This window comes from Ptychodera flava, chromosome 12 (assembly GCF_041260155.1).
Source record: "Ptychodera flava strain L36383 chromosome 12, AS_Pfla_20210202, whole genome shotgun sequence".
NCBI lineage: Eukaryota > Metazoa > Hemichordata > Enteropneusta > Ptychoderidae > Ptychodera > Ptychodera flava.
Genome location: NC_091939.1, coordinates 32,113,743 through 32,137,631, shown reverse-complemented (window position 1 = coordinate 32,137,631; position 23,889 = coordinate 32,113,743). Strand labels below are relative to the sequence as shown.

General features: G+C 37.6%; 3 protein-coding genes across 4 annotated transcripts in view; 2 read left to right on the top strand and 1 right to left on the bottom strand.

Annotated features, from left to right (window-relative positions):
• LOC139145642 (DNA excision repair protein ERCC-6-like) overlaps window positions 1-1,506 on the bottom strand; it is a 45,952-nt gene extending 44,446 nt beyond the window's left edge. Inside the window, exon 1 of one of the 2 annotated variants that reach the window (XM_070716918.1) lies at window positions 1,364-1,506. The gene's annotated coding sequence lies outside the window, so the exon portion shown is untranslated. The remainder of the gene's footprint in view (window positions 1-1,363) is intronic. The other variant, XM_070716919.1, reaches the window with a different exon arrangement.
• Window positions 1,507-1,620: 114 nt separating this feature from the next.
• LOC139145644 (splicing factor ESS-2 homolog) lies at window positions 1,621-7,452 on the top strand. The gene is made up of 8 exons (XM_070716921.1): window positions 1,621-2,142; window positions 2,942-3,116; window positions 3,702-3,848; window positions 4,238-4,495; window positions 4,901-5,146; window positions 5,870-5,973; window positions 6,488-6,603; window positions 6,929-7,452. The coding sequence occupies exons 1-8, from the start codon at window positions 2,029-2,031 to the stop codon at window positions 7,248-7,250; spliced, it is 1,482 nt and encodes a 493-aa protein (XP_070573022.1). The 5' UTR covers window positions 1,621-2,028; the 3' UTR covers window positions 7,251-7,452.
• Window positions 7,453-7,758: 306 nt separating this feature from the next.
• LOC139146284 (splicing factor ESS-2 homolog) lies at window positions 7,759-22,895 on the top strand. Its single transcript, XM_070717692.1, has 4 exons — window positions 7,759-7,771; window positions 21,220-21,465; window positions 22,162-22,265; window positions 22,781-22,895. The coding sequence occupies exons 1-4, from the start codon at window positions 7,759-7,761 to the stop codon at window positions 22,883-22,885; spliced, it is 468 nt and encodes a 155-aa protein (XP_070573793.1). The 3' UTR covers window positions 22,886-22,895.
• Window positions 22,896-23,889: the final 994 nt, after the last annotated feature.

Genomic DNA, 23,889 nt, shown 5'->3' with positions numbered 1-23,889 from the left:
ATTAAACCAGTATTAAATCGGAGCTGTTATTATTTACAACGGGGGTGGGGGGGGGGGTCGGAGTAATATGAGGGGGCCAATCAAAAATTGAAAGCTGCAAGGGGGGAATCCTAAAAATGTGGAAAGAAAGAAGGGGTTACTTGATTTTTGGTGCACAATGAATTGAAACACCTCTCAGATTGCACTATTTCACACATCAATTTCTCCAAATTCTCCATCATGCAAGGGGGGATACCCCCGTCTCGCGCTCCCCCTTGGGGTGTTCTAACAATTTTACTTAGTAAATTACAAATTGAAAACACCTCTCATATTGCACCAGACTGCACCATTAAACACATCAATTTCTCAATTTTTTCCACGCAAGCGAGTGTACAACCTCCTCTGACACTTCCCCCTGCAGACTTCTGCGTGTTCTCCCTCTTTTAAATTTTGCCCTGTCAGAGATCTTAGTGAAAACCTTGTCAAGAAGATACCCATCCGAATTAAACAATACTATATGGTTGGATGCTGGTACCGTTATAGCGTGAGCTACATTTCATTGTGACTTTGAATTTGATATGTTGGTTTCACCTTTTTCAACTGTCATGAGATAACTGATGATAATCTAGCAGGGTACACCAGAATATGAAAGGTCTTTGCTGTATTTTTGTAAATTTTACAAAGACATGTCTTGATATTTAACTTTTCTAAGGGGGAGGGGTCAGTCAAAATTTCTCTGTTAGAGAGAGGGGTTACTCAAATTCATCAGGGTTCGGGCAGGCGGGTTACTCGAAATTTCAGAGTTTCAGATGACATTCCTCCGACCCTCCCCCTCCAGGTCGTAAATAACGACAGCTCCCTAAAGACAAAAAACCAAAACGTTGCTAGTATCAATCTTTGCTAGTATCAATCTTTATCATTGGCAATATTATCATACTAATAGTCCAACGTACTAAAATAAAAGTAACTATAGCACCTGTGCTGAGACCAAGAGTAGCAAGACATCCCTACTCCCGCCCCTTCCCTGGGGACACATACACTGACTTAGAAAAGTTAAATATCAACCTGTGCCTGGGGACGGGCATTTTCGCTGGTCCCTATGGCAAAACTTCGAGCTACTGTATGCAGCTGACACTGATCATGAAGGTATAGGTAGCTGCTCTACAGTAGCTCAAGGTTTTGTCTGGGTATATGGGTTTGCTAGGAGCCAGGAACTCAGGAAGCCTACCTCCTTGCATTGACTCAGACTGTGATTGTGTTGTGGCACTGATCACCTGATGACCAATGTGATTCTTCGGATGGACGTTCACGTCTCGCGTCTTCTACATATTGGGTAGATTTGTTGGATACATTTTTGCAATACTTGATCACGAGAAGTTCTTACCTTCAGATATGTGCACTTGTGAATGTCAGTGTCCCATGCTACTGGCCGAAAAAGTACAGGATAAACTCTAAATCTAATTCACTGTACTGACGTCGTTTTTAATTTTGAAAAGGCCGCTAACTGATCACGTGTTAAGGAGGTTGCCCTCTACGTCGATGTACTTCATTTGTCATGTCGGTTGTCTTTATCTTCAGTGAAGTTACTTATCTCTCCAATCGACACACCTCCACTTTCAGGGAAAAGAGATCAAGTTACGAGATATTCAGAATCAAAACTTGACGTACATGGAACGATGTATGAAATCCCAGCTCACAAGCCCCTGTCGAGCGGTCGAGCCTAAGCTAGCAGTTGAGTATAGAAATTATAAACAAACTAACAACCAGGAAGCTGGTCAAAACGTCACAACAACATCGAGAAAACGTTGGCATCCCGTTTCACTGAGAAGCCTGTGTATGATTCTAGAGGAATGAATCGATTCCGATGTAATATCAAAACGTTGAGATCGACTGGGTAAAGCCATCTGAAGTTCACCTGATAAAAGGATTACTGAATGTGGAAGTGTTCATATCGTTCCATATCGTTCCTATCTTTGTTTGCTTCAGGGAAAATAAATTTCAGGTCGTCAGTTCAAACTTCAATATTCAAAAACATTTTGATATACAAACATGGCTTTGGTTAAGATAGACGACTCTGAAAAAGCTTTAGTCATTCACGGGGGTGTCAGTAAGACAAAGAAGGGACCGAAGAAGAATGTATTACCGGAAGAGAAGTACACAGAGGTAGGAACATAATATGATCAATATAGTAAAATCAAATGTACAGATGGCGACGTCTCCTCCACCTATGCCTTTCTTTGCTATTCTCATAAGCCTATCTACATTTGACCAACCTCCATAGCCATGGCTTATCATGTTTCCAGTGACCAGAGTGCTTCATATACATGTAAATGTATGTAAAAACAAAAAGCAGCATACAAAAAGCATGCCTCGTAGGCTCTTCCATCAATACGGTATATGTCCAAATCAGTGACTGTATGCATCATATATGTATGTATGTACATGTATATATGTGTGTGTGAGCCTCTGTACCATAAAATGTGCAGGTTAATAGTGCAGTCCTTTTCATGTTCATACAAATATGTAATTGCTTCACATAAAACAAGAATGACACTGTGTGCAGCTAATGTATGCATGCAAGGCTTGAACGCAAAAATTCACATATCAAGCCTAGGGCTTGGCTTATATAGATTCTTGGGATCAACCTGCATACAATATTTAAAGCAGGCAGCTGTCCTAGATGTTGAAATTCACAGTAACAAAGCAAATGTATTTATGCCTGCAATCCCTCCCTGCATCCTCTATCTAGAAAGTAAAATTCCATGAAAAGAAGAGGTCATGCTCACAATTTTAGTAGTATACATTGAGGGAGCAACACACTAAATATCCATTATATCATATCAAGTGAGGTTAAAGGTTAATTCAAATATTATCAAGTTGCAACCTTTTTTCTTTTGTCTGCTTTTTTATCACTACCCCCTCTAGTAACACATACTATTTATCATAATTTCCTGAAACCTAGGACATGGAGAAGATCATTGAGAGAGACTTCTTCCCTGACATGGAGAAACTTCGAGCACAAAAGGAGTATATGGAAGCACTTGAAAACAATGACATTGAAAGGATGAGAGAACTGGCGATGCAGTTAAGTTCTGCAAGGTCAAGAAGACCAGATACAGATGCTCGCAGTGTTTCAGGTAACCTTGAACTCACTATATGTGGATATTTCTTTAACAGAAGACGGGTGTACCATGTAAACAGACCCTTGTAATGAACTAATCCTCTTTCAGACACATTTAATTTTTTTCCAAAAACCGATATTTTGGTCACAATATCTCTAAATTCAAGTTCGAAACAATAAACAATTTTATACATAGTTTTGTTTTTCCAAAGTTAGCATCGATAAATAGATAAACATTGAATGGATGATTAATAATTTATCAAATCACAAGAAATTTTTGAAAATTATCACATTATAACCCTTGTGAGAAAGAAGATTGTAACATGTTAAATTAAGGCACAGATGGGAGTCGGGTAAAAATTCAGCATCAACCCATGCACAACCATGGTTTGGTCCAAACTCATTGTTATCAATGGTGACTGTGGACCTGTTTACAGGAATCGGGGGTTGGGGGTGTTGAGAGGGTGGACAGGTTAAGAGTACATGTAGATGTCCTGATGATTGAGATCAACTACAGGTTAACATATGTTGAAGTGTTATCTAAGTATATAAGTGTTAAGAATGTTTGGCTCAATTAAAGTTTTTTTCTGATTGATCACAGCATTTGTTGAGGCCAGTCCAGCCACTTTTGAAACTCCAGAAGTCAATTTTGAGGAGAGATTCTCACCCAAGAGAACAAGAGAAAATGATATTATTGAAGAAGAAGAGGCTGTGACTGAAGAGCCGCCAGTCAAAATGAAGAAAAAAGGTATATACATTGCCAGAGATTTGAAAGAACTTAGGAATTCAATTTTACATCATTTCAGTTACTCGCATCCTATTACCATCAAAGTTGGGTAAAATCCTGCTATACCTAATGAAGAAGTTTGACCTCGGTAGGTGGGAGCAGGGGCTAAAGGAATTCAAGGAGGAACATACATACAGGATTCATATTTTGCTGATGGAAAATATCACCTGTGAAAAGAGATTAAAAAAAACTGAACTTTCAGGCTTCAAGAAGAACAAAAAAGTTGTTATTTGATAGCATTCTCCTTGATCCATTATAGTGTATTGCCCATGTTAATAGAACTACACCTTAGACCAGATGAATTTCAAATGATTTCAATTACACTTATGTGTGTTTCTCTTTCCCCATAGATGACTCGGATTTATCTCTTGATGCATATCTCTCTAAAAACACCAGCGAGGACAATGCATCTTTTTCTCAGATAATGCGAGTTGCAGAGGAGAAGGAGAGAGAAAAACATGCGTGGATTTACTCGGCAGAGAAGGAACATGCAGAACAACAGCAGAAAATGTTGGAAGGCACTGATTTGAAAGCCATAAAGGGTGTGAATAAACCAGTTGAAACATGGACATATCAAGCTAAAAATATGCTGATGTATGTTCCAGAAGGTGAGGCAGTCATTGCTTATCTGTCAAAAATGTGTGTTTAACAGACACAGGTGTGGTGCTTTCACTGACAACTTTATCTTAGTCATCCTATCACGCATATATATCACTGGAATCAAATTCTTAATGTGATGGCTCAAGAGCTAAGTTGTTCATTCAGTTTCGCTCAAACATGTGAATGTTTGTGTCAGTGCAATCCATATTATATGAGCCTAGTATGTCAAGGCCAAATAGCACACAGGATACCAATGTAAACTCTTCAATTGTGCCTGTTATTAATACATGTATGTAATGTACCTTATCAGTAATGAGTACTCACTTTATACATAGGAAATGTCTTCTCCATTGAAAATTTTTCCAAGTCTAACAAGTTCATGACATACATTGTATCCAATTTCACGCCATCAGGAGTTGAGGACAGCGTAGAAGAGAAAATTCAGAAAAAGAAGCCAAGAGAGATCGTACATGAGAACACCAGGTTTGGGGTGAATCCGTTTAATCTGACCCAGCAGAAGGATACTTTGGCCAGAGCTGCTGCGGCCAAGGCAGCCATCTGGCGTGGCAAGATTGGACCAGATGGCAAGGAGATCATGGCAGAGGAAACGCCAAATGTAAATGGATATTCATTTGTGGCAACTCCTTCACCAGCACCAGGTGAGTCATTGTCAGTGTCACTCTCCCCTTTTAAAAATCTATCTAAATCTGATGCGATCATGACAATATACTTCCGTAGAGGCAGTCCCATACAGCTATTTTAATTCATCATTGTAACATGCCCATAGCAGCCCCCGTCACAATCTTGTGTTCCATACCTCTTTCTGTAAAACCAGACTAGATAATACAGCATATCCCAGGAGATATAGCTACAACAAGGCAGCAGCATATTTTTGCCAACTGAGTGCTTCATCAAACACCTTTGGGTGCAAATGGTGCATACATTACACGGCATGTACCATTGCTATCTACATCTTTGTGAAATATATACACAGAAAATTTTACTGCATCTAATTCAAAAAGTGCATGTCTGTCATAGATTAGCATAATCTTGGAACAGATTCACACACATTAGGAAAGCTCCATTGGTAATCATGAGGTTATCAATGACTTAGTACCATACATCCTGTATCTTTCTAAAGCTGTTGGACTATTACCACTAATTCAGTTGTAGACAAAATAGAAGTTGATCAACGCAAGCATCTCTCCTCCCCTGTGACACCCCGAATAAAGTACACATATCATAGTTCCAGATGTTACCCAAACTTTTTAATGTCATTGCTATCTTAATTATCAACTCTAATCATTGACAGTAAAATGTCTGACCAGACTATAATATATGCCACTTCCACATTCCTTGTTAATATCTTGTTATTGTCTCAGGAAGGAATGGTGATGAGTCGCCGATGATGACATGGGGAGAGATAGAAAGTACTCCTTTCCGATTGGATGGAAGTCAAACACCAGCACCTGGACCATCTTTTAGGGTAAGTCTCCAATCAAAGTCTTGTAACGATGAAAACATTTCATGATACACTTCTTATGAAAATATGTACTCATATGTAATGAATGGCCAATCTATGTGTCAAGCATTTGGCGAAGCTGAATGCTGTTATAAAATTGTATCTGCGTGCTAAAAGCAGATATTGAATATTTACCAACCACTATTCAGAAAAACTTTAAAAAGTAGCATTTACACAATAATTGTTGCAAATTTGTGTTGTCTTATTTGGCTAAGCAGGACATGAGTCCAGTGTTCACATTATGTAAACGTGTCAAATCCTTGTTGTCGTATTTAGCTTAGATGGACATAAGTCATATGCTTACAGATTGTAAACGCAATGTAAACATTGTAAACCATCCATTGTAAACCATCCATGATATCTTTATTTGGCTTAGATGGACATGTGTTATGTGTTTACATCGTGTCAACACTATGTAAACACATGATCCATAGAACATAACTTTTGTTTACTCATAACCATGATGGTTTGTATTTAGATTCCAGACGTACCAAGAAGGGAAAAGATTGGGATGCGACTGGCAGAAAAGGTCAGTCAAACACAACGATCTAAAAAACAGGAGGCTCTTCGCAGAATGACCGAAGGTCTCGCAAGGTATGTAGTTGCAACTCATGTTCTGGCGCATGTTGAACATGTGTTAGCAGGTTAGATCACTTTGCTATACCACTTTGAAATATCTTTGAAATTTGCTTGAGTTGATATCAATGGATTGTGGACAGAAGTGCAGTCTTTCAACATTTACAAACTCTGTATCAAAAACTAAAGAATTTAAAAGACAGTTACTCTGCGCCCCTTTGAATTTGGTCAATGAATACTTTTAATGCTAAATTTCTACTGTGTATCTATAAGGGATTGTTATATTTTGCAAAGTGCAGTCTTTTTGTCTGTCAGTAATGTAAGGTAACTGTGTATATTTCAGTTCCAGTCCTGCATTTAAAAGAATGGGCTCTGTGGATAGAATGAAGATGCTGTCGCCTGCTGCTCAGAAACTGGTCAATAAAAGTCTTGGAAAGCGAGCTAGTGGAGACAAAGCGCTCAGAGCCAGTTACACTCCATCTCCGTGTCGGACCCCTGACATTGACAGAACACCTGTCAGATTGACACCAAGTAGGACGCCACAGAAGAGTGTCAGTTCGTTGTCAACAAACCTTGGAGACATTCAGTCAAGTTCTTCATCAACAGACAATCATTCAGACTCACAAAAAAGGACTAACAGATCAAGGGCAATGGATTTTTTCTGATCATCCCTTACATAAACAGAAGACAATGACATTGACATCAAATGTCATGTTACAAAGGCCAGCTGAGTTTTAGAAGAATGGTACTTCCAGTAACTTCTTTCAATGCTTCTCTAAAACTTATACTCTGACTACTGTACATTGCATTTAACTGTCTTGTAAGTTTGATTTTTTTCCAATAAAAATACTGTCTTACATGTTCCAACAGGATTTTTTTAGTTATAATTGTAAAGCACTCTATAAATGTGTGTACTCAAGTTAGTCTGGTCCCCTGCCCCATTTCTACCGCTGACTGTGCTGCTGACGAAAATAGGATCATGTATGGGCTACACGTTGGTAGCCATTTTCATCAGAATTTTGACTTCATATTATTGAGCACAGTCACCTGACAAGATCATGTGATCAGCACATCAGTATAGTGGCAAGCTTTTTGAAATTAAGCGACAAAGCATCGAATGTTGAAGTTATTTGCAAAGCTTCACTTTTAAGTCTCCGACTTTGTGCTTCTATGATGGCATTTAGAGGTAAAATGACAATTAACATCCGTGTTTTTTCTCAGACTTGATGACAGACCATCCCTCCATTTGCATGTACAGCAGTGACTCAAAAATAAGTGATTTTTTGTTTGTCCTGCAATGTTGACATAGGATGCTCGGTTACGGAAACCAGGAGGTCAAATTACTCCACGGGCTAACAAAATCTAAATTCGAAGGTGGCTCCAAGTTGGAAATAAATTGAATGCAATCACGGCGCTGATACTATTCGCAGGGTTTTCTCACAATGGCGAAAAGTGCACATTTCATGTTTCTGCTTTTTAAAAGTTACTGATTGTGCACAAAACACAGCATGCAAATGATGGTGACCAAAGCGCACAGTGCAGTGACCTGTAAATTTGCTGTTGTTTCTAGTCAGAATACTCCCTCGTAAAAGACGAAATATTGCCTATCATTCAACTTTGGCGACGTGCACAACAAGGATAGAGTTGTGGTTCAGTCTCAATGGATGCTAGTGCCATTTTATGTTCATGTTTTGGTAGGATGTGTTGTTTAATGTCATTAGTAAGCATTAAAAATACTGCACCCTAAAATGTCAAGTCTGCCACCTAATTGTGATGAATGGGGCAAAAATTGCCCCTTCAGTGAACATGCAGACAAAAACACTGCTATTTACCAATGACAGCTAAGCTTACAATAGCCCATACCTGACCCAATTTTCGTGAGCAGCACAGCCAGCGGTAGAAATGGGGCAGGTGACTAGACTGTAATTCATTAGACTAAAAGGTGTGTTTATTTGTGTGTTTATACTACAGTTGACTAAAATCCAATGCTTTGCTGACTACTAACATTGTCTGGTTGACTGTTGGCAGTATTTTGTGTTAAGAATATCAGATCCTCTGCAAACTTCCAAAGGCAGGCGTCTGACTGACCAACAAAGATAATGCCATTCAAAAGCCAGTACTCCAGTGAAAAGACATGTAATAAGAATATTTAATAGTCCTTTCAAGTACAACTGTAAGGTACAACAATTGCATTGAGCAACTATCAATGATCATGCCTGCAAAGTCCAAATCATGCCTTTTAGTTAATTGTTCATTGAACAGTTAAAGTGTAAGGTTGGTAAAAAGGAGGAGTTATTGAAGGACTTCTGTGAGTATGTGTAGGTTACTTCCTTGGTGAGATCACAGATAGAGAATGCATTTTTCAGTTTGAGAAAGCCAAGTTTCTTCAACCAAATCCTGCAACTTTTATTTTAAAAGACCCCTCCAATGAGGAGTTGCGACTTTTAGACAATTATCTACGAATAAGTGATGGATGACTTGTGAAGCACCCATTTATTGTTTACCGGTAATCTCGGGAAGAACATCATCAAGATTACCTTCACGTTCACTGTCCCTTTGTCAATCAACAAATCGATGTTGCCCCAGCTATTTTGTGAACCGTATGATATGCGTGAAGGACTCTGCAAGAGTGTTTTTGAAAACCGCTACAGGGTGAACTCACTGAAAGAAAATCGCGCTGCCATTGTATCTAGGAAAAAAGACCAAAAATGAGACGACAAGAAAATATACCAGATAGTGCCTGTTGGCACTGCATTTCATATTTTTGAAAATCTTCAGGCGAGATTGTACTCTAAAATTCACTTCACTTTTTAGTCCGCTATTTCGCGGAGTTGTTTTTTTCGGAAATAGTCTGACTTCAAAGTTCTGCCAATGGGGATATATTAGATAGTTCGACACCTTCACGTTCGCTATTCCTTTGTCAGTCAACACATCGATGTTGCCCCTGCTATCATGTGAAGCATATAATACGCGGGAAGGGCCTATAAAAATTATTCCAGCAAAACCACTCTTAACCTTACAGACGAAAATTGTGCTTCTATTTGTAGCTATAAAAACATTCCAAAACGAGACAACGAAAAAGTGTCGTTAGCATTTTTTCGTAATGTCGTCGGGTGTGATGTTAAATTTAAACCACGGTCACGGGGATTGTTGTTAAACTCATACAACTCACATTGCTCTCTTGAGCAGAGCTTTTAGCCTGTCTTAAAAGAGCTCAACAACGGGCTGAAAATTGATATTTCGCTAGCAAAAAATGCTCAACGCCACCAGCACCTCAAAACGTTTCACAATACATAGGCAGTGACACAGGTGAATAAAATATGTGATGGCCTTCTAAGCGTAGAGAGGTATAACACCTCGATGCTATCTACGTAAGAACATCTCAAATATATAAGAAGTTAAGACAAAGTTGGGTCAAATTTTGTCCCATACTAATGTATAACCATTACATCTTGGGTGAACTTTGACCTCAATGAAACGTATTAAAAATGTAAAACATTTGTTTTGTTCACTAACAACGATAAAAGAAAAGTCCAAGACTTTGATGGGGTACGTAAAATCCCAACGGCCTCTTCAGGTAAAAATTAAAAACGACCTGAGCATGCAGGCGCTGACTAAACATTTTCACTATTATGCACTAATAAGGCTTGCATACAAACTGATTACCTCCTCGCCTCGGTTTTCTCATGCTTTGGGCCGCAGGCAAAGAATTTGGAAATTAAACGGTAATCAATCCAAAAGGCTCGCAAAAACAACACAGTGAAAGGATTTTAGGAATTTCGCATTTTTGACATCATTGCCGACCTTGCAACTCTTATTGATCATTTGCGCCGTGAGCAACTCTGCGTATAGAAATCGTTTGTGTCATGCAGTATGAAAAGACGAAGGTCCCGAACGACATACCTCCTTGATTCTAAAGGTACTGAACATTTTCTAAAGAGAAAAGAAATTTTTAGCCTAATTTTATTTTCCTACCGCCCACGTAATTGTTCTTTTACAGTTCGAAATTTATAATAATGTTTGAACTCGCGGTGTTCCGCAAGGATCTGTTCTCGGCCCTCTCTTGTTTACACTCTACACTGCACCTCTTGAAGACATCTTCGTACTTCATGGGATTGATTGCATGATATACGCGGACGATACGCAAATTTATGTCATCTGCAATAGACCTGACGATATTCGTAATAACATTGAACTCTGTGTCGACGACGTCCGCAGCTGGATGAAATCTAATATGCTTGTACTGAACGACAACAAAACTGAAGTTATTCACTTCTCATCACGTTTAAATCTGATGTGACAAAGCTAGACAGTCTGAGAATTGGTCAATGCGACATAATCCCTTCAATTTCAGTCAGAAATCTTGGCATTACTTTAAGTCAGGACGGTAGCATGTCTGACCATATCAATATGTTGTGCAGAAATGGTTTCTTCTCTTTGCATAGAATAAGTAAGATTCGTAAACTTCTTGACAGATCTACAACTGAAAAACTAGTTCATGCATTTGTGAATTCCTACTTAGACTATTGTAACAGTCTTTTGTTTGGTATCCCTAGAGGACAACTTGCTCGACTACAGTCTTTACAGAATGCTGCGGCGAGGTTAGTTTCTCGTACGCGCAAATTCGATCATGTCACACCCGTTCTCAAAGATTTACATTGGTTACCTGTAGAGGCCCGCATCAGATTTAAAATTCTGTTGCTTACATTCAAAATTATCCATGGAAATGCACCTATTTATCTGAGAGATTTATTAGATTTATATGTACCTGCCAGAGACCTGCGATCGAGTGACAAATTATGTTTAACCCAGCCCCGTGGCAACTTTAACAAGACATATGGACAGAGAGCATTTTCAGTATGTTCACCCTTACTATGGAATGATTTGCCATTTGAAATTAAGACCGCCAGAAGTGTAGATAGTTTTAAGCGCAGTTTGAAAACCTACCTTTTTACTCAGTTTTATTTGTAATTTTCTGTTTTAATTTTTTAGTGTGGATGTATTTTTAAATTATTTTATACAGCTATGTACAATGTGCTGAGACGTATGTGTAGTGCATGTTAAACAATTTTTAATAATAATAATAACTCTGTTGTCTAGTAGGCCGCTATCAAATTATCATGTCTTGTGGTTTTCCTAGTATCCCTTGATAGAACTGGCAACATCTGTCATTCGATGGGCGTATATATATATATATATATATATATATATATATATATATATATATATATATATATATATATATATATATATATATATATATATATATATATATATACACCTAGACACACAGACACCTAGACACACAGACACACATAAGCTTATATATATCAGTTTATATATATGTGTATATACATGTGTATATATGCACTTATATCTTTATATATATATATATATATATATATATATATATATATATAAAGATATAAGTGCATATATACACATGTATATACACATATATATATAAGCTGATATATATAAGCTTATGTGTGTCTGTGTGTCTAGGTGTCTGTGTGTCTAGGTGTATACGTGTTTGTGCGTGTAAGCTTATCTGTGAGTATTATACAAGCCTACGGATCACAGATACCCATATGTCATATTATTCTGCAAGAAGACAAGTCACCTTTCTGAATTGTACCGTTTTAGCATTTTTGCGATACCATGACCGTCTTAAATCAAATGCAACATTCCTACGCTAGTGTGACCGTGGAACCTTTTTCAAACGCTAAGATTTTAACGATAATTTTCGAGTTTTAACTCAAATATGGCGGACGCATATAACACATGTTAAAACGCCCAAACAAACGACCAAAACCGTCACCCAAGATTGACATAGTGATATTTCCAAAGACCCTAAGGATAAATAACAGTAATTAAGGATATCTGCCCGAAGATTCAATTGTGATTCGTTGGTTTGCAAATTGCGAACAGATACAGCTAAATGGGGTTTAATCAAGCTTTGGGATGGTATGACTTGACTTTTAATACAGTAATTCATATTGTGGTAAATAAATTTCCCCTGATTCTTGCACTATTATATTCCATTTCCTGCCAATGTACCTACTTAAGTTTAGCTCCGATTATTATATTTGAAAACATTTCCCGATATACTATCATTGGGGCCGTAGTAATGGATACGTAGGTTTATCCTTCCTCTAGCTCTTACAAACAGACGTGTATGTTGTCATTTACTATAGTTGTTCCGTGGACCTGGTAAAGTATTTATTCACACTATCCTGATTATAGGATCCTTGCTTCTCGTTCCAGCATACCAGGGTACAGTATATGAAAGAGTCTACTGCCCACATGAAAACAACATTACATGACTGTCTTCATGCATCTAGTGACTGTGGCCGACAACATGTATCGAAATGGCGACGTTTTGTTCACCATCATATCTTAGGAGTGGATGTATATGCGATCTTTAAGGCATTCAAAGTTTCTGCTGACATGCAAAGGGCACTGTGACGTTTTTGTATTTTTCCGAGCAAAAGCAGGAAAAGACTGACGTAGTTAGACTAAACGAATGTGAATGGAGATACAAAAAAAGATTTCCCTTTCTGTCTAGCTTTGATGGGCATTTAACTAATTAAAGAAGTTATATCATCTTATGAGGTTTACCTGTACCACAAGTAGTTTCACTTCAAGGAGACATTCGGAATTTCTGAGTGTTTCCCCAAGGACAAGTTGCAAAGGTACCGGATATACCTTCTAATTACGTTCGTGTAGCTAGTTCCATTGCTAAAATAATCCCTCCTCACCTTCAACTGTTAAAAACACGAACTTTTGTTCCTCGATAAAATCACCTTGTTTACTTCTTGCAATGATGGAACAAAGAAATTAAAATTTAAAAGATTATGACACGGTCATTTGTATGAAAGCCCATAGAGGACATTTTTTGTAAGAAAAAAATACTATCTGGTGCGCATCAGATACTTTCACGTGCGCACAAGATATTATCTCGTGCGCACGAGATAATAATTTTTTCTCTCACAAAAAATGTTCCTAATAGGCTTTCATACATTTGAACATGATTTGATATCGAGTATATTGAATCTAATAAAATTTAACTTTATACAGTGTTAAAGCGCCCTCTGTGTCATTTGGTCGATATTACGTTTTATTTTAATCACTTGTACAAGGTGTCGATTTTTGCAATGCAGATAGAGTGGCAAAGATAAAATGACAATGGACGCGAAGTACTGAATCCTCTCAGAAGCTGTCTCAGATTGTCTAAGGTGCTTTGCGAACGAAATCCCTCCGTGTAACCGCTTCCCTCAACGAAAGTTGCTGAAGTTCAGAAGACGGAGGATTTCACGTGATCATCAATTTAATCATTTTGATATCGAAGACACAATCGATGAAAATTAGTGATAAACAAAATTATTACCTTAAGAACACAGCAAAGACTAATTCAATATAGCGAAATTGATCACAATAAGTCTGTTAACTAATTTCTTGTGAGGATTCACTTTCTCGCAGATGCAGAGCTAGAAAACTAAGACGGTGAAAGTTTTTCTTTCTCCAATGTCTTTAAAATGGGCACCCACAAGTGGTAGATCAAAAAAAGAATTGTAGAAATTTAGGTTTGGCCATTTGTTCTCGAGGCATGTTCTATCTTAATCAAATTGAGATGTTAACTCTCTCCCCAAGGCAATGAGAAATCTGCCTTCTAAAGATTTGGACACTCTGGTCTCTTAGATACAAAGAATTGCGGATAGACAAAGCGGGTATTTATTTTTGTATCTGGCGGTACCTGCGTATGACAGTCTAGCATGCCAGACCTCTAACCTGCGTCTGCGCTTGATCCCTGTGCCGCGAGCTGCGAGAAACCCCATGTTACTCGTAACCTGCGGGATCTAGCGCAATCAAGCAAACTCTATTACATACCAATCCCTGACATCAAGTACAACGATTTTGCACTCTCCGTTTATCAATATTATGATCGTAATTTTGAAATAAATTGTTTGGTGTAAACGAAGTTTCAAAATTGCAATAAAAACGATCTTTTAGCTTTGAACTTGTTCAACAATTTATATTTTTATTGTTTCAAATTTCACTGATTATTTATACATCATATAGACATTTAGGAATAGGTTCTGTCATAGGTGCAATCACCGATACTGATGTAGAATTTGGCTACATGCTGCAATCAGCATAATATAATTCATGTCGATTTGTAAAGCAGATGACGTAAAACTTAACCTTCGTATATATCTATTCAGATGGCGAATTTCTCAAATGACAGGTATTGAAAAGACGATCTGGTCACACCCACCGCCTTCGGTTTGGCTCCTTATCATGTCAATTAATTTTGTTCTGATTCTTTGTCAGTATCGTGTATGACTTTCATTATGCATCATTGCATGCATTTATATACGGCTGGCAAATATTTTATGTGCTGCCGTACATAAATCATCGATGCACGACATCAAGGCTAGTCTTCAGATAACAGTTACAGGTTCCTCGTGACTGCAACACTTCGTGTATTTGCTCTTAACTCTCGCCAAAGGTTAGTGTTTTCATCGAAGGAACTATGGTTCAAGTCGATATGGGCTACATCACCAAGAATTCAACATCAGAAGACGATTCCAACTCCCACTTTCATTATGAGGATCTCGTGGTCATCGCATCCGTGTATGCATTGTGTTCATTCTTCATAATTCTTACCAACGCGCTCACTGTCGTGCCAATTTTGACGGAGAGACAACTTCGAAGAAAGCTATCCAGCTTCCTTTTACTAAATCTTTGTTTCTGTAACTTTCTCACTGCAGTAGGAGCGTTGTCGTACGTTCCGATATTTTTTGTACCAAATACATGTGGTCTATACCTGCGTAGAGCGTTGTTTGTGGTGTTTAACGAAAACACTTTCACCATCGCTATGATGTCTGTCGAGAAGTTTACATATATTTATTTTCCCTACCGATACCCAAGTTATTTCAACGTAAGACGTACCTTAATAGCGATTTTGGCATCATGGTGGTTTGTTTCCATGATAACAATAGTTAATGTTTCCCGCGGAGTAGAGTATTCAGTGTGCGATTATCTCTACCCGATATTAGTGAGACAGTCATCGTCATCCTCTACCATCGCTCTCCTTGGTTTCCTGATCGGTGTCGTCCTACCTTTTTCAATAATCGTCACTACCAACGGATTCATCATAAAGACGGTGAGAGAACAGAATCGTCGCATGCTGATGCAAACCCGACAGAAGCCAACGAAGCAACCAACGCTGACAAAAAACGAAGTCAAGTCAATCAAACAGACACTAGTTGTTGTCATATTCTATGTCGTCATCCATATAACGGACTGGTCCATCTACTTATGGGTCAAAAATTGCACAAACTGTCCCAACCGTATTGTTTCCATCTTACTCTTCTTCAGAAGGGGTGGCATTAAGCTCCTGTATGCATGTGTAAGTCCAGTTCTGCATTTTTATATCATTTCTGACCTTCGTAAATCTCTCCTACGTTTGCTGGGAAGAAGAGACCGTCGCATTCGTCCAGAATTATCAGCATTATCGGAGAACAGAAAGACTGAGTCTCCAAGGGAGTCCTACGATAGTCACTATATTTAAGTTACTGTACAATGCCTGTCTTTGTTTTGCTCATTTTGAAATTGATCATTTCTAGGCGCATAATAACTACAAAAGCATCACAAGAGAAATTTAGTTCATTATCTTGTCGTGCTTGGCTCATTGTCTTCTAAGACGAAGATACGAGAAATCTTTTTCCGGTAACAGGCGTCTGTTGTTGTACGATCCACTTGGACTTTGAGAATCGACAAAATGATTTGTTGTCGGTCATTTTATCATGTCGATGACTTTGTAATATCTTAAGACCTTAAAATCGTCTAGAGTGACTCTTTCTGAAATATCCTGCAATGGATGGAATGTTTTGATTAAAATATAAATACAATACAACTTTTGATTGATTTTTATTCTGTATTTAACGTGCATCATAGCGAATTTCCCCCAATCCATGCATATCGCCATATTTATACCTCTGCTGTTGAAAATACAAATGCGTCGAAAGGTTTGGCATTTGAAAACGACCGTGTTTACGCTCGCTGTACGTAAAGTCACATCAATGCTAAACTAATTGCATGCTATCCATCGTCAGTTGCAAATAATTCATGTTCAAAACCCGTTCATTTCGGAATAAACATTCATCGCTTCATCAACACAACGAAAGCGTTTGAAATTGATCATCAGCCTAATTTTTATTTTCTATTTATATAAATTGGTGAATTGGAATATTGACTGACCGCAATGCGTCAGGAATTTAACAACACGGCACTGTGCTCTTTTTGAACTCTAAAATAAAATTAGTTGCTTCGGTATGTTCTTGCGCTTATGTAAACCGAATCGATTGGACTCTTTTAAACCGAATCTATTTGTACAACGACATTTTATGAAATTCATTGTGACATTAAGTAATGTGACATTAAGTAAATGCGTTGCTAAAATGTTTGTGTTATTTTAGGGATTTCAAATTGCAGAAGTGCTAAAAAACACAACGGATGCATTTTGGTTCATATCAAATATCAAAAACGCTGGATCACCATGATTAGAAATGTATGATCAGATGATTGAGATGGGTTAACTGTTTCAAATATTTAGGTGTCTTTTATCGACAAAGTTCTTAACTTAAATGTACATCTGTCAAAGGTAAGTAAACAGATATCTGTCCGTCTCGGTATGTTACGTCGTATCAGACCGAATATCAACACTAAAACTTGCAATTTGATGTAAAAAACTTTAATTGAACCTTTGTTTGATATTATTATGATATTATTTTGGACGGGGCTAACAAAACTGATATCGACAGATTATAGTCACTTCATCAAAGAGCAGCCCGTATAATCCTGAATGACTTTACTATAGAAATGGGCATCATTTTGTTAAAGCTGGGTCGCAGGTATTGGCTACTTTGGGCTGGAATACGATTGGGTCGAGAGGTCAAGGCTATGTGTGTGTCACATGATGTTTAAGTGTTTAAAATCTAATCAAGGGGATTGTTCTGCCATATTTAGAAACTCATATTCGACTGTTATAAACCACCACATTAATATCAGAAATTATCATAGACTTACGCTACCCTCTTTCAGAACAATCACAGCAAATAATTCCTTTATTTATCGTGCAATAAAATATTTCAACAGTCTACTTGCTGTTTTTCACGGTATCACCTCTTTACGGCAATTTAAACAAATGCTTACATGTGATTTTTGTTTAGTTTATTGATAGTGCTGATTTTATTGTATATGTGCCTTTTTTTGTTTGCCACGTGATTTTAATTGTTCTATCTTGTGATGTTTTTTCGCTTTTTATCCCCTTTAGCTTTTTTAGTATTTCGTATCTTAATATTTTATTTTATTTTACACTGGCATTTCCTTGAAATGAGTACAATTTTGAGTTAGGGAGTTAACCAGTATAAATATAAATAAATAAATAAATAATTAAATAAATAAATAAATAAATAAATAAATAAATAAATAAGTAAATAAATGAATAAATAAGTGGCGACTCCGAGGATCATTTATTTATTTTTATTCTCTTGCCTAAATTACCGTTTCATTAATTACAAGACACGTAAATGGTTTGACCAAGCTATTCAAAGATTTTCAAAATAAAGTAAGTGGTTGAGATATTAACGTGCAAAACGCAAGATGTAATCTTAAACCGTTTGGTCAAGTTATTTTCATTGGAACGTGAACATTGCAGCAGATAGATTTTAGTTTCCGTACACAAAAAAAAATCTCCAAAAATCATTTGCAATGGTCATTTAACTAGTCACCATGTTGACAACCTTTGTGGCCAGTCAACCTTGAAAGATGGAAAACACCCCGACACAACGTTACTGAAGAGCTTTGGTGTAAATAACAACTTTTGATAACTATTTTAGCATTGTGAGTTACAATGTGTCAAGCCTCTAGAAGGTCAACAAGCTCATTTTCCAACTGCGTTTACTGAATAACCCTTTGTGCTAATCAAGGATTCATTATTGGCTTTTGATCATGACTTGTGATACCTTGGCATGATTGATCGATTGATTGGTGCATAAGTAAACAAATTGTGCACATTCATTTGCATGTCAAGGCCTCCGGCCCATATGCACAGGGGTTACATTACTTGATTGGACGATATTCTATAAAAATAAAAAACCATCAGATATAAAGATTACAAAGTAGCAAAAAATCTTAAGGTTGGTCTGTACAAATATTCTTCATTCTAAGATGAAACGCTTTAAATAGAAAGTGACCAATTATGAAATAATAACTTCCAATCTTACGACGCAAAAGATTAATAAATTTACAAAAGTTTGGCTCAATAGTTGCATTTGGACGTTAGTATTGTTTTCGTAGTGTGCTATAAAATGGACAAATTTAACATAAAATGATAAACAACACCCTAACTACATAATTTACACAGTCTAGCTGATGGATCAACATTCTGCTGCCTCCATCCTTCTACAATGGCTAAAGGAAGTTCCGAGCATCGAAAGCAAGCAAAGGTTTGAATGAGTTGCCAGTTACAGTTCAAAGAAATGTATTTTTTGACTCACTTACGGATTTGAATTGGTTGTAAGAGCGTGACTTGGTATGAATCGCAAAATATCTGCTGTCATTCTTGCCATGGGGCAATGGTGTCACTTTTTATGTATCTCATATATTTATATATATAATCAAATGGAATTTTGCTATGATTGACGTCAACGTATACGACTTTTTTCACGGAGCAGTGCAACTTATTTGAGCCCAACTATTTTGTATTCTCGCGATCAGCCACCTGAAACTGTGTTTTCTCGCTATGCGTCTGTGAGAAATTGAATTCTCACAATCAATCCGCTAACTAATTTCTTGGTGGTTGATTGCGAGAATTCAATTTCTGGCAGATGCAGAGCCAGAAAACTAAGACGATGAAAGTTATTCTTTCTCCAAGAGCTTTAAAAGGAGCCCCAAAATTGTAGATCAAAAAAGAATTGTAGAAATTTGAGAGACGTGTTCGACCTCACTTAAATAGAGTTGTTAACCCCCCTTATGTAATGAGAAATTTGCCTTTTGAAGTTTTGGACACTCTGGTCTCTTAGATACAACGGATCGCGGATAGACAAAGCGGGTGTATATTTTTGTATCTGGCGGTACCTGCGTATGACAGCCTTGCATATCAGATCGTCGAATCTGTGCCTCCGCTTGATCCCTGAGCCGCGAGCTGCGAGGATCCGCAGGTTACTCGTATCCTGCGGGATCAAACTCAGGCTCAGGTTCGAGGTATGGCAAGCGAGACTGCATATGACTAATCAAGCAAACTCTATTGGACACCCATCCCTGACACCATGCAAGTACAACGATTTTACACCCTCCGTTTGTCAATATTATTGAGATCGTAATTTTAAACCCAATTGTTTCATGTAAACGAAGCTTCAAAATTGTAATAAAAACAATCTTTTAGCTTTGAACTTGACCAACATTTTATATTGTTATCATTTCAAATTACAGTGATTATTTACACGCCATGTAGATATTTAGGCATCGGTCCTGTCATATATGCAATCGTCGATACGGATGTAGAATTGTCTAAATGCTGCAATCAGCATAATATAATTCGTAAGCAGCTAAAGTAAAACCAATTAACCAACACTGTGCTCTTCTCGATTTCTAAAATAAAAATTAGCTGGTTTGGTATGTTCTTCCACTTATGTTAACTGAATCCATTGGACTCTTTTAAACCGAAGCTATCTGGACAACGACGTCGACACTTTATGGAATTTTATTAATGGTGACTGGGAAAGAAGCTGAAATAAAGTAATGAATGCGATGCTAAAGTATTTGTGGTTTTTTACGGGATTTCAAATTGTAGAAGAGGCGACTCCGAGGAACAGCTTACTTTTATTCTCTTGCCTAAATTACCGTTTCATTAATTACAAGACATGTAAATGGTTTGACCAAGCTATTCAAAGATTGTCAAAACAAAATAAGAAGTTCAGATGTTAATGTAAATACGTCAGATGTAATATTAAACCGTTAGGTCATGTAAACCTGAAATGTTGCCTTCTCTGATCTTTTCACCAGCCATGAGTTGTTTTTAAAAGTTCACTTTATGTTCAGTAACAGTTACGTCAGATGTAATATTAAACCGTTTGGTCAAGTAAACCTGAAATGTTGCCTTCTCTGATCTTTTCACTAGCCATTAGTTGTTTTTAAAAGTACACTTTATGTTCAGTAACAGTTACTTTCACTGGAACGGGAACACTGCAGCAGATAGATTTGCTTTTCCGTATACAGAAAAAAAATTCTCGAAGATTACAAAGGTTATCGAACTAGTCACGATCTCGACAAGTGTTGTTGCCAGTCAAGAGATGGAAAACATCTCGACACAACGTCACTGAAGAGCTTTGGTATCTATAACAACTTTTGATAACTGTTTTAGTATTATGAGTTACAAGTGCAAATGTGTCAAGCCCCAGAAGGTCGACAAGCTCATTTTTCCAACACTTTTCCGTGAAACCTTAGACCTTTTGGTTTATGGTGGAACTAAATCCGTCGCTACTGCTGTCACTGAATAACGCTTTGTACTCATCAAAATGTTTCAAAATCTAACAAGTTCATGAAATACAATTTTACCCCCATCAGGAGTTGAGGACAGCGTAGAAAAAATAATTCAGGAAAAGAAGCCGAGAGAGATTGTACATGAGAACACCAAGTTTGGGGTGAGTCCGTTTAATCTGACACAGCAGAAGGATACTTTGGCCAGAGCTGCTGCGGCCAAGGCAGCCATCTGGCGCGGTAAGATTGGACCAGATGGCAAGAAGATCATGGCGAAGGAAACGCCAAATGTAAATGGATATTCATTTGTGGCAACTCCTTCACCAGCACCAGGTGAGTCATTGTCAGTTTCTCTCTCCCCATTGCAACACATCTATCATAATCTGCTCAATCACAACAATGTACTTCCGTAGTAGCTGTGATCTCAGCTAGATTACTCACCACTGTATCAGGCCCGTAGCAGTCCCTGTCACAATCTCTTGTTGCATGCCTCTTTCAGTAAAACCAGAGAAGGCAATACAGGTATGTACAGCATATCCCAGCAGATATGGCTACAAGAAGGCAGCAGCATATTTTTAATACACTTAGTGCTTCATCAAACACCTTAGGGTGCCAATTGTGTATGAATGGCATGTACCATTTCTATCTACATCTTTGTGAAACATATGCACATAATTTTACTACTGCATCTGATTCAAAAAGTACATGTCTGTCCCAGATTAGTATGATTTGGGCACAGATTTACATAATGACTTTAAGTACCATACACCGTGCATTTTTGTAAGGCTGGTGGACTTTTACCGCTATATCGGGTATGGACTAAATGTAAATCGATCAATGCAGGCATCTCTCCTCCCCAGCAACACACTATTAAACAAAATAAACATACCATAGTTGCAGATATCACCCAAACTTTATAACTTTTATTTCTCAATTATCAACTCTTACAAGTGACAGTGCAGTGTCTAACAAGACTGTATACCATATACTACTACTAAATACCTTGTTAATGTCTTGTTATTATCACAGGAAGGAATGGTGATGAGTCGCCGATGATGACGTGGGGAGAGATAGAAAGTACTCCTTTCCGATTGGATGGAAGTCAAACACCAGCACCTAGACCATCTTTTAGGGTAAGTCTCAAATCAAAGTCTTATAGCGATGAAAACATTTCATGATGCACTTCACATGCAAATACCGGTATGTACTCATATGTAGTAAATGGCCAATCTGTGTGTCGAGCATTTGGCGAAATTGAATGTTATAAAATTGTATCTGCGTGCTTAAAGCAGATATTAATATTTACCAACCACTATTCAGAAAACTTTAAAAAGTAGCGTTTACACAATAATTGTTGCAAATTTGTGTTGTCTTATTTGGCTAAGCAGGACATGAGTCCAGTGTTCACATTATGTGAACGTGTCAAATCCTTGTTGTCCTATTTAGCTTAGATGGACATAAGTCATATGCTTACAGATTGTAAACGCAATGTAAACATTGTAAACCATCCATTGTAAACCATCCATGATATCTTTATTTGGCTTAGATGGACATGTGTTATGTGTTTACATCGTGTCAACACTATGTAAACACATGATCTATAGAACATAACTTTTGTTTACTCATCACAGTGATGGTTTGTATTTAGATTCCAGATGTACCAAGAAGGGAAAAGATTTGGATGCGACTGGCAGAAAAGGTCAGTCAAACACAACGATCTACAAAAAAAACCAGGAGACTCTTCGCAGAATGACAGAAGGTCTCGCAAGGTATGTAGTTGCTACTCATGTTCTGGCGCATGTTGAACATGTGTGTAGAGGTATTTTTGGTGTAGTATAAAGCTTAAAGTATTCTCACTATGTGACTTTAGCTTGTAGGCTCACTTTTTCATAGCAAGCATGAACATACATTTGATCAGGTTAGATCACTTTGCTATACCACTTTGAAATATCTTTGAAATTTGCTTCAGCTGATCTCAATGGATTGTAACAAAAGTGAAGTCTTTCAACATTTACAAACTCGGAATCAAAAACTGAAGAACTTAAAAGACAGTTACTCTGCCCCTTTGAATCTGGTCAATGAATACTTTAAATGCTAGATTTCTACTGTGTATCTGTAAGGGATTGTTATATTTTGCAAACTGCAGTCTTTTTATTGTCAGTAATGTAAGGTAACTGTGTGTGTTTCAGCGCCAGTCCTGCATTTAAAAGAATGGGCTCTGTGGATAGAATGAAGATGCTGTCGCCTGCTGCTCAGAAACTGGTCAATAAAAGTCTTGGAAAGCGAGCTAGTGGAGACAAAGCGCTCAGAGCCAGTTACACTCCATCTCCGTGTTGGTTGCACCCCAGACATTGACAGAACACCTGTCACCAAGTAGGATACCACAGAGGAATGTCAATTCATTGTCAACAAACCTTGGAGACATTCAGTCAAGTTCTTCATCAACAGACAATCGTTCAGACTCACAAAAAAGGACTACAGATCAAGGGCAATGAATTTTTTCTGATCATCCCTTACATAAACAGAAGACAATGACATTGACATCAAATGTCATGTTACAAAGGGCAGCTGAGCTTGGAAGAATGGTACTTCCAGTAACTTCTTTTATTGCTTCTCTAAAACTTATATTCTGACTACCGTACATTGCATTTAACTGTCTTGTCAGTTTGATTTTTTTCCAATAAAAATACTGTCTTACATGTTCCAACAGGATTTTTTGCTATAATAGTAAAGCACTCTATTAAAGTGTGTGTATTC

Coding starts and splice junctions, on each gene's coding strand:
- LOC139145644 (XM_070716921.1), top strand. CDS start 2,029: ATGGCTTTGGTTAAGATAGACGACTCTGAAAAAGCTTTAGTCATTCAC. Junction 5,147..5,869: donor AACTCCTTCACCAGCACCAG/GTGAGTCATTGT, acceptor TTATTGTCTCAG/GAAGGAATGGTGATGAGTCG. Junction 5,974..6,487: donor CACCTGGACCATCTTTTAGG/GTAAGTCTCCAA, acceptor GTTTGTATTTAG/ATTCCAGACGTACCAAGAAG.
- LOC139146284 (XM_070717692.1), top strand. Junction 21,466..22,161: donor AACTCCTTCACCAGCACCAG/GTGAGTCATTGT, acceptor TTATTATCACAG/GAAGGAATGGTGATGAGTCG. Junction 22,266..22,780: donor CACCTAGACCATCTTTTAGG/GTAAGTCTCAAA, acceptor GTTTGTATTTAG/ATTCCAGATGTACCAAGAAG.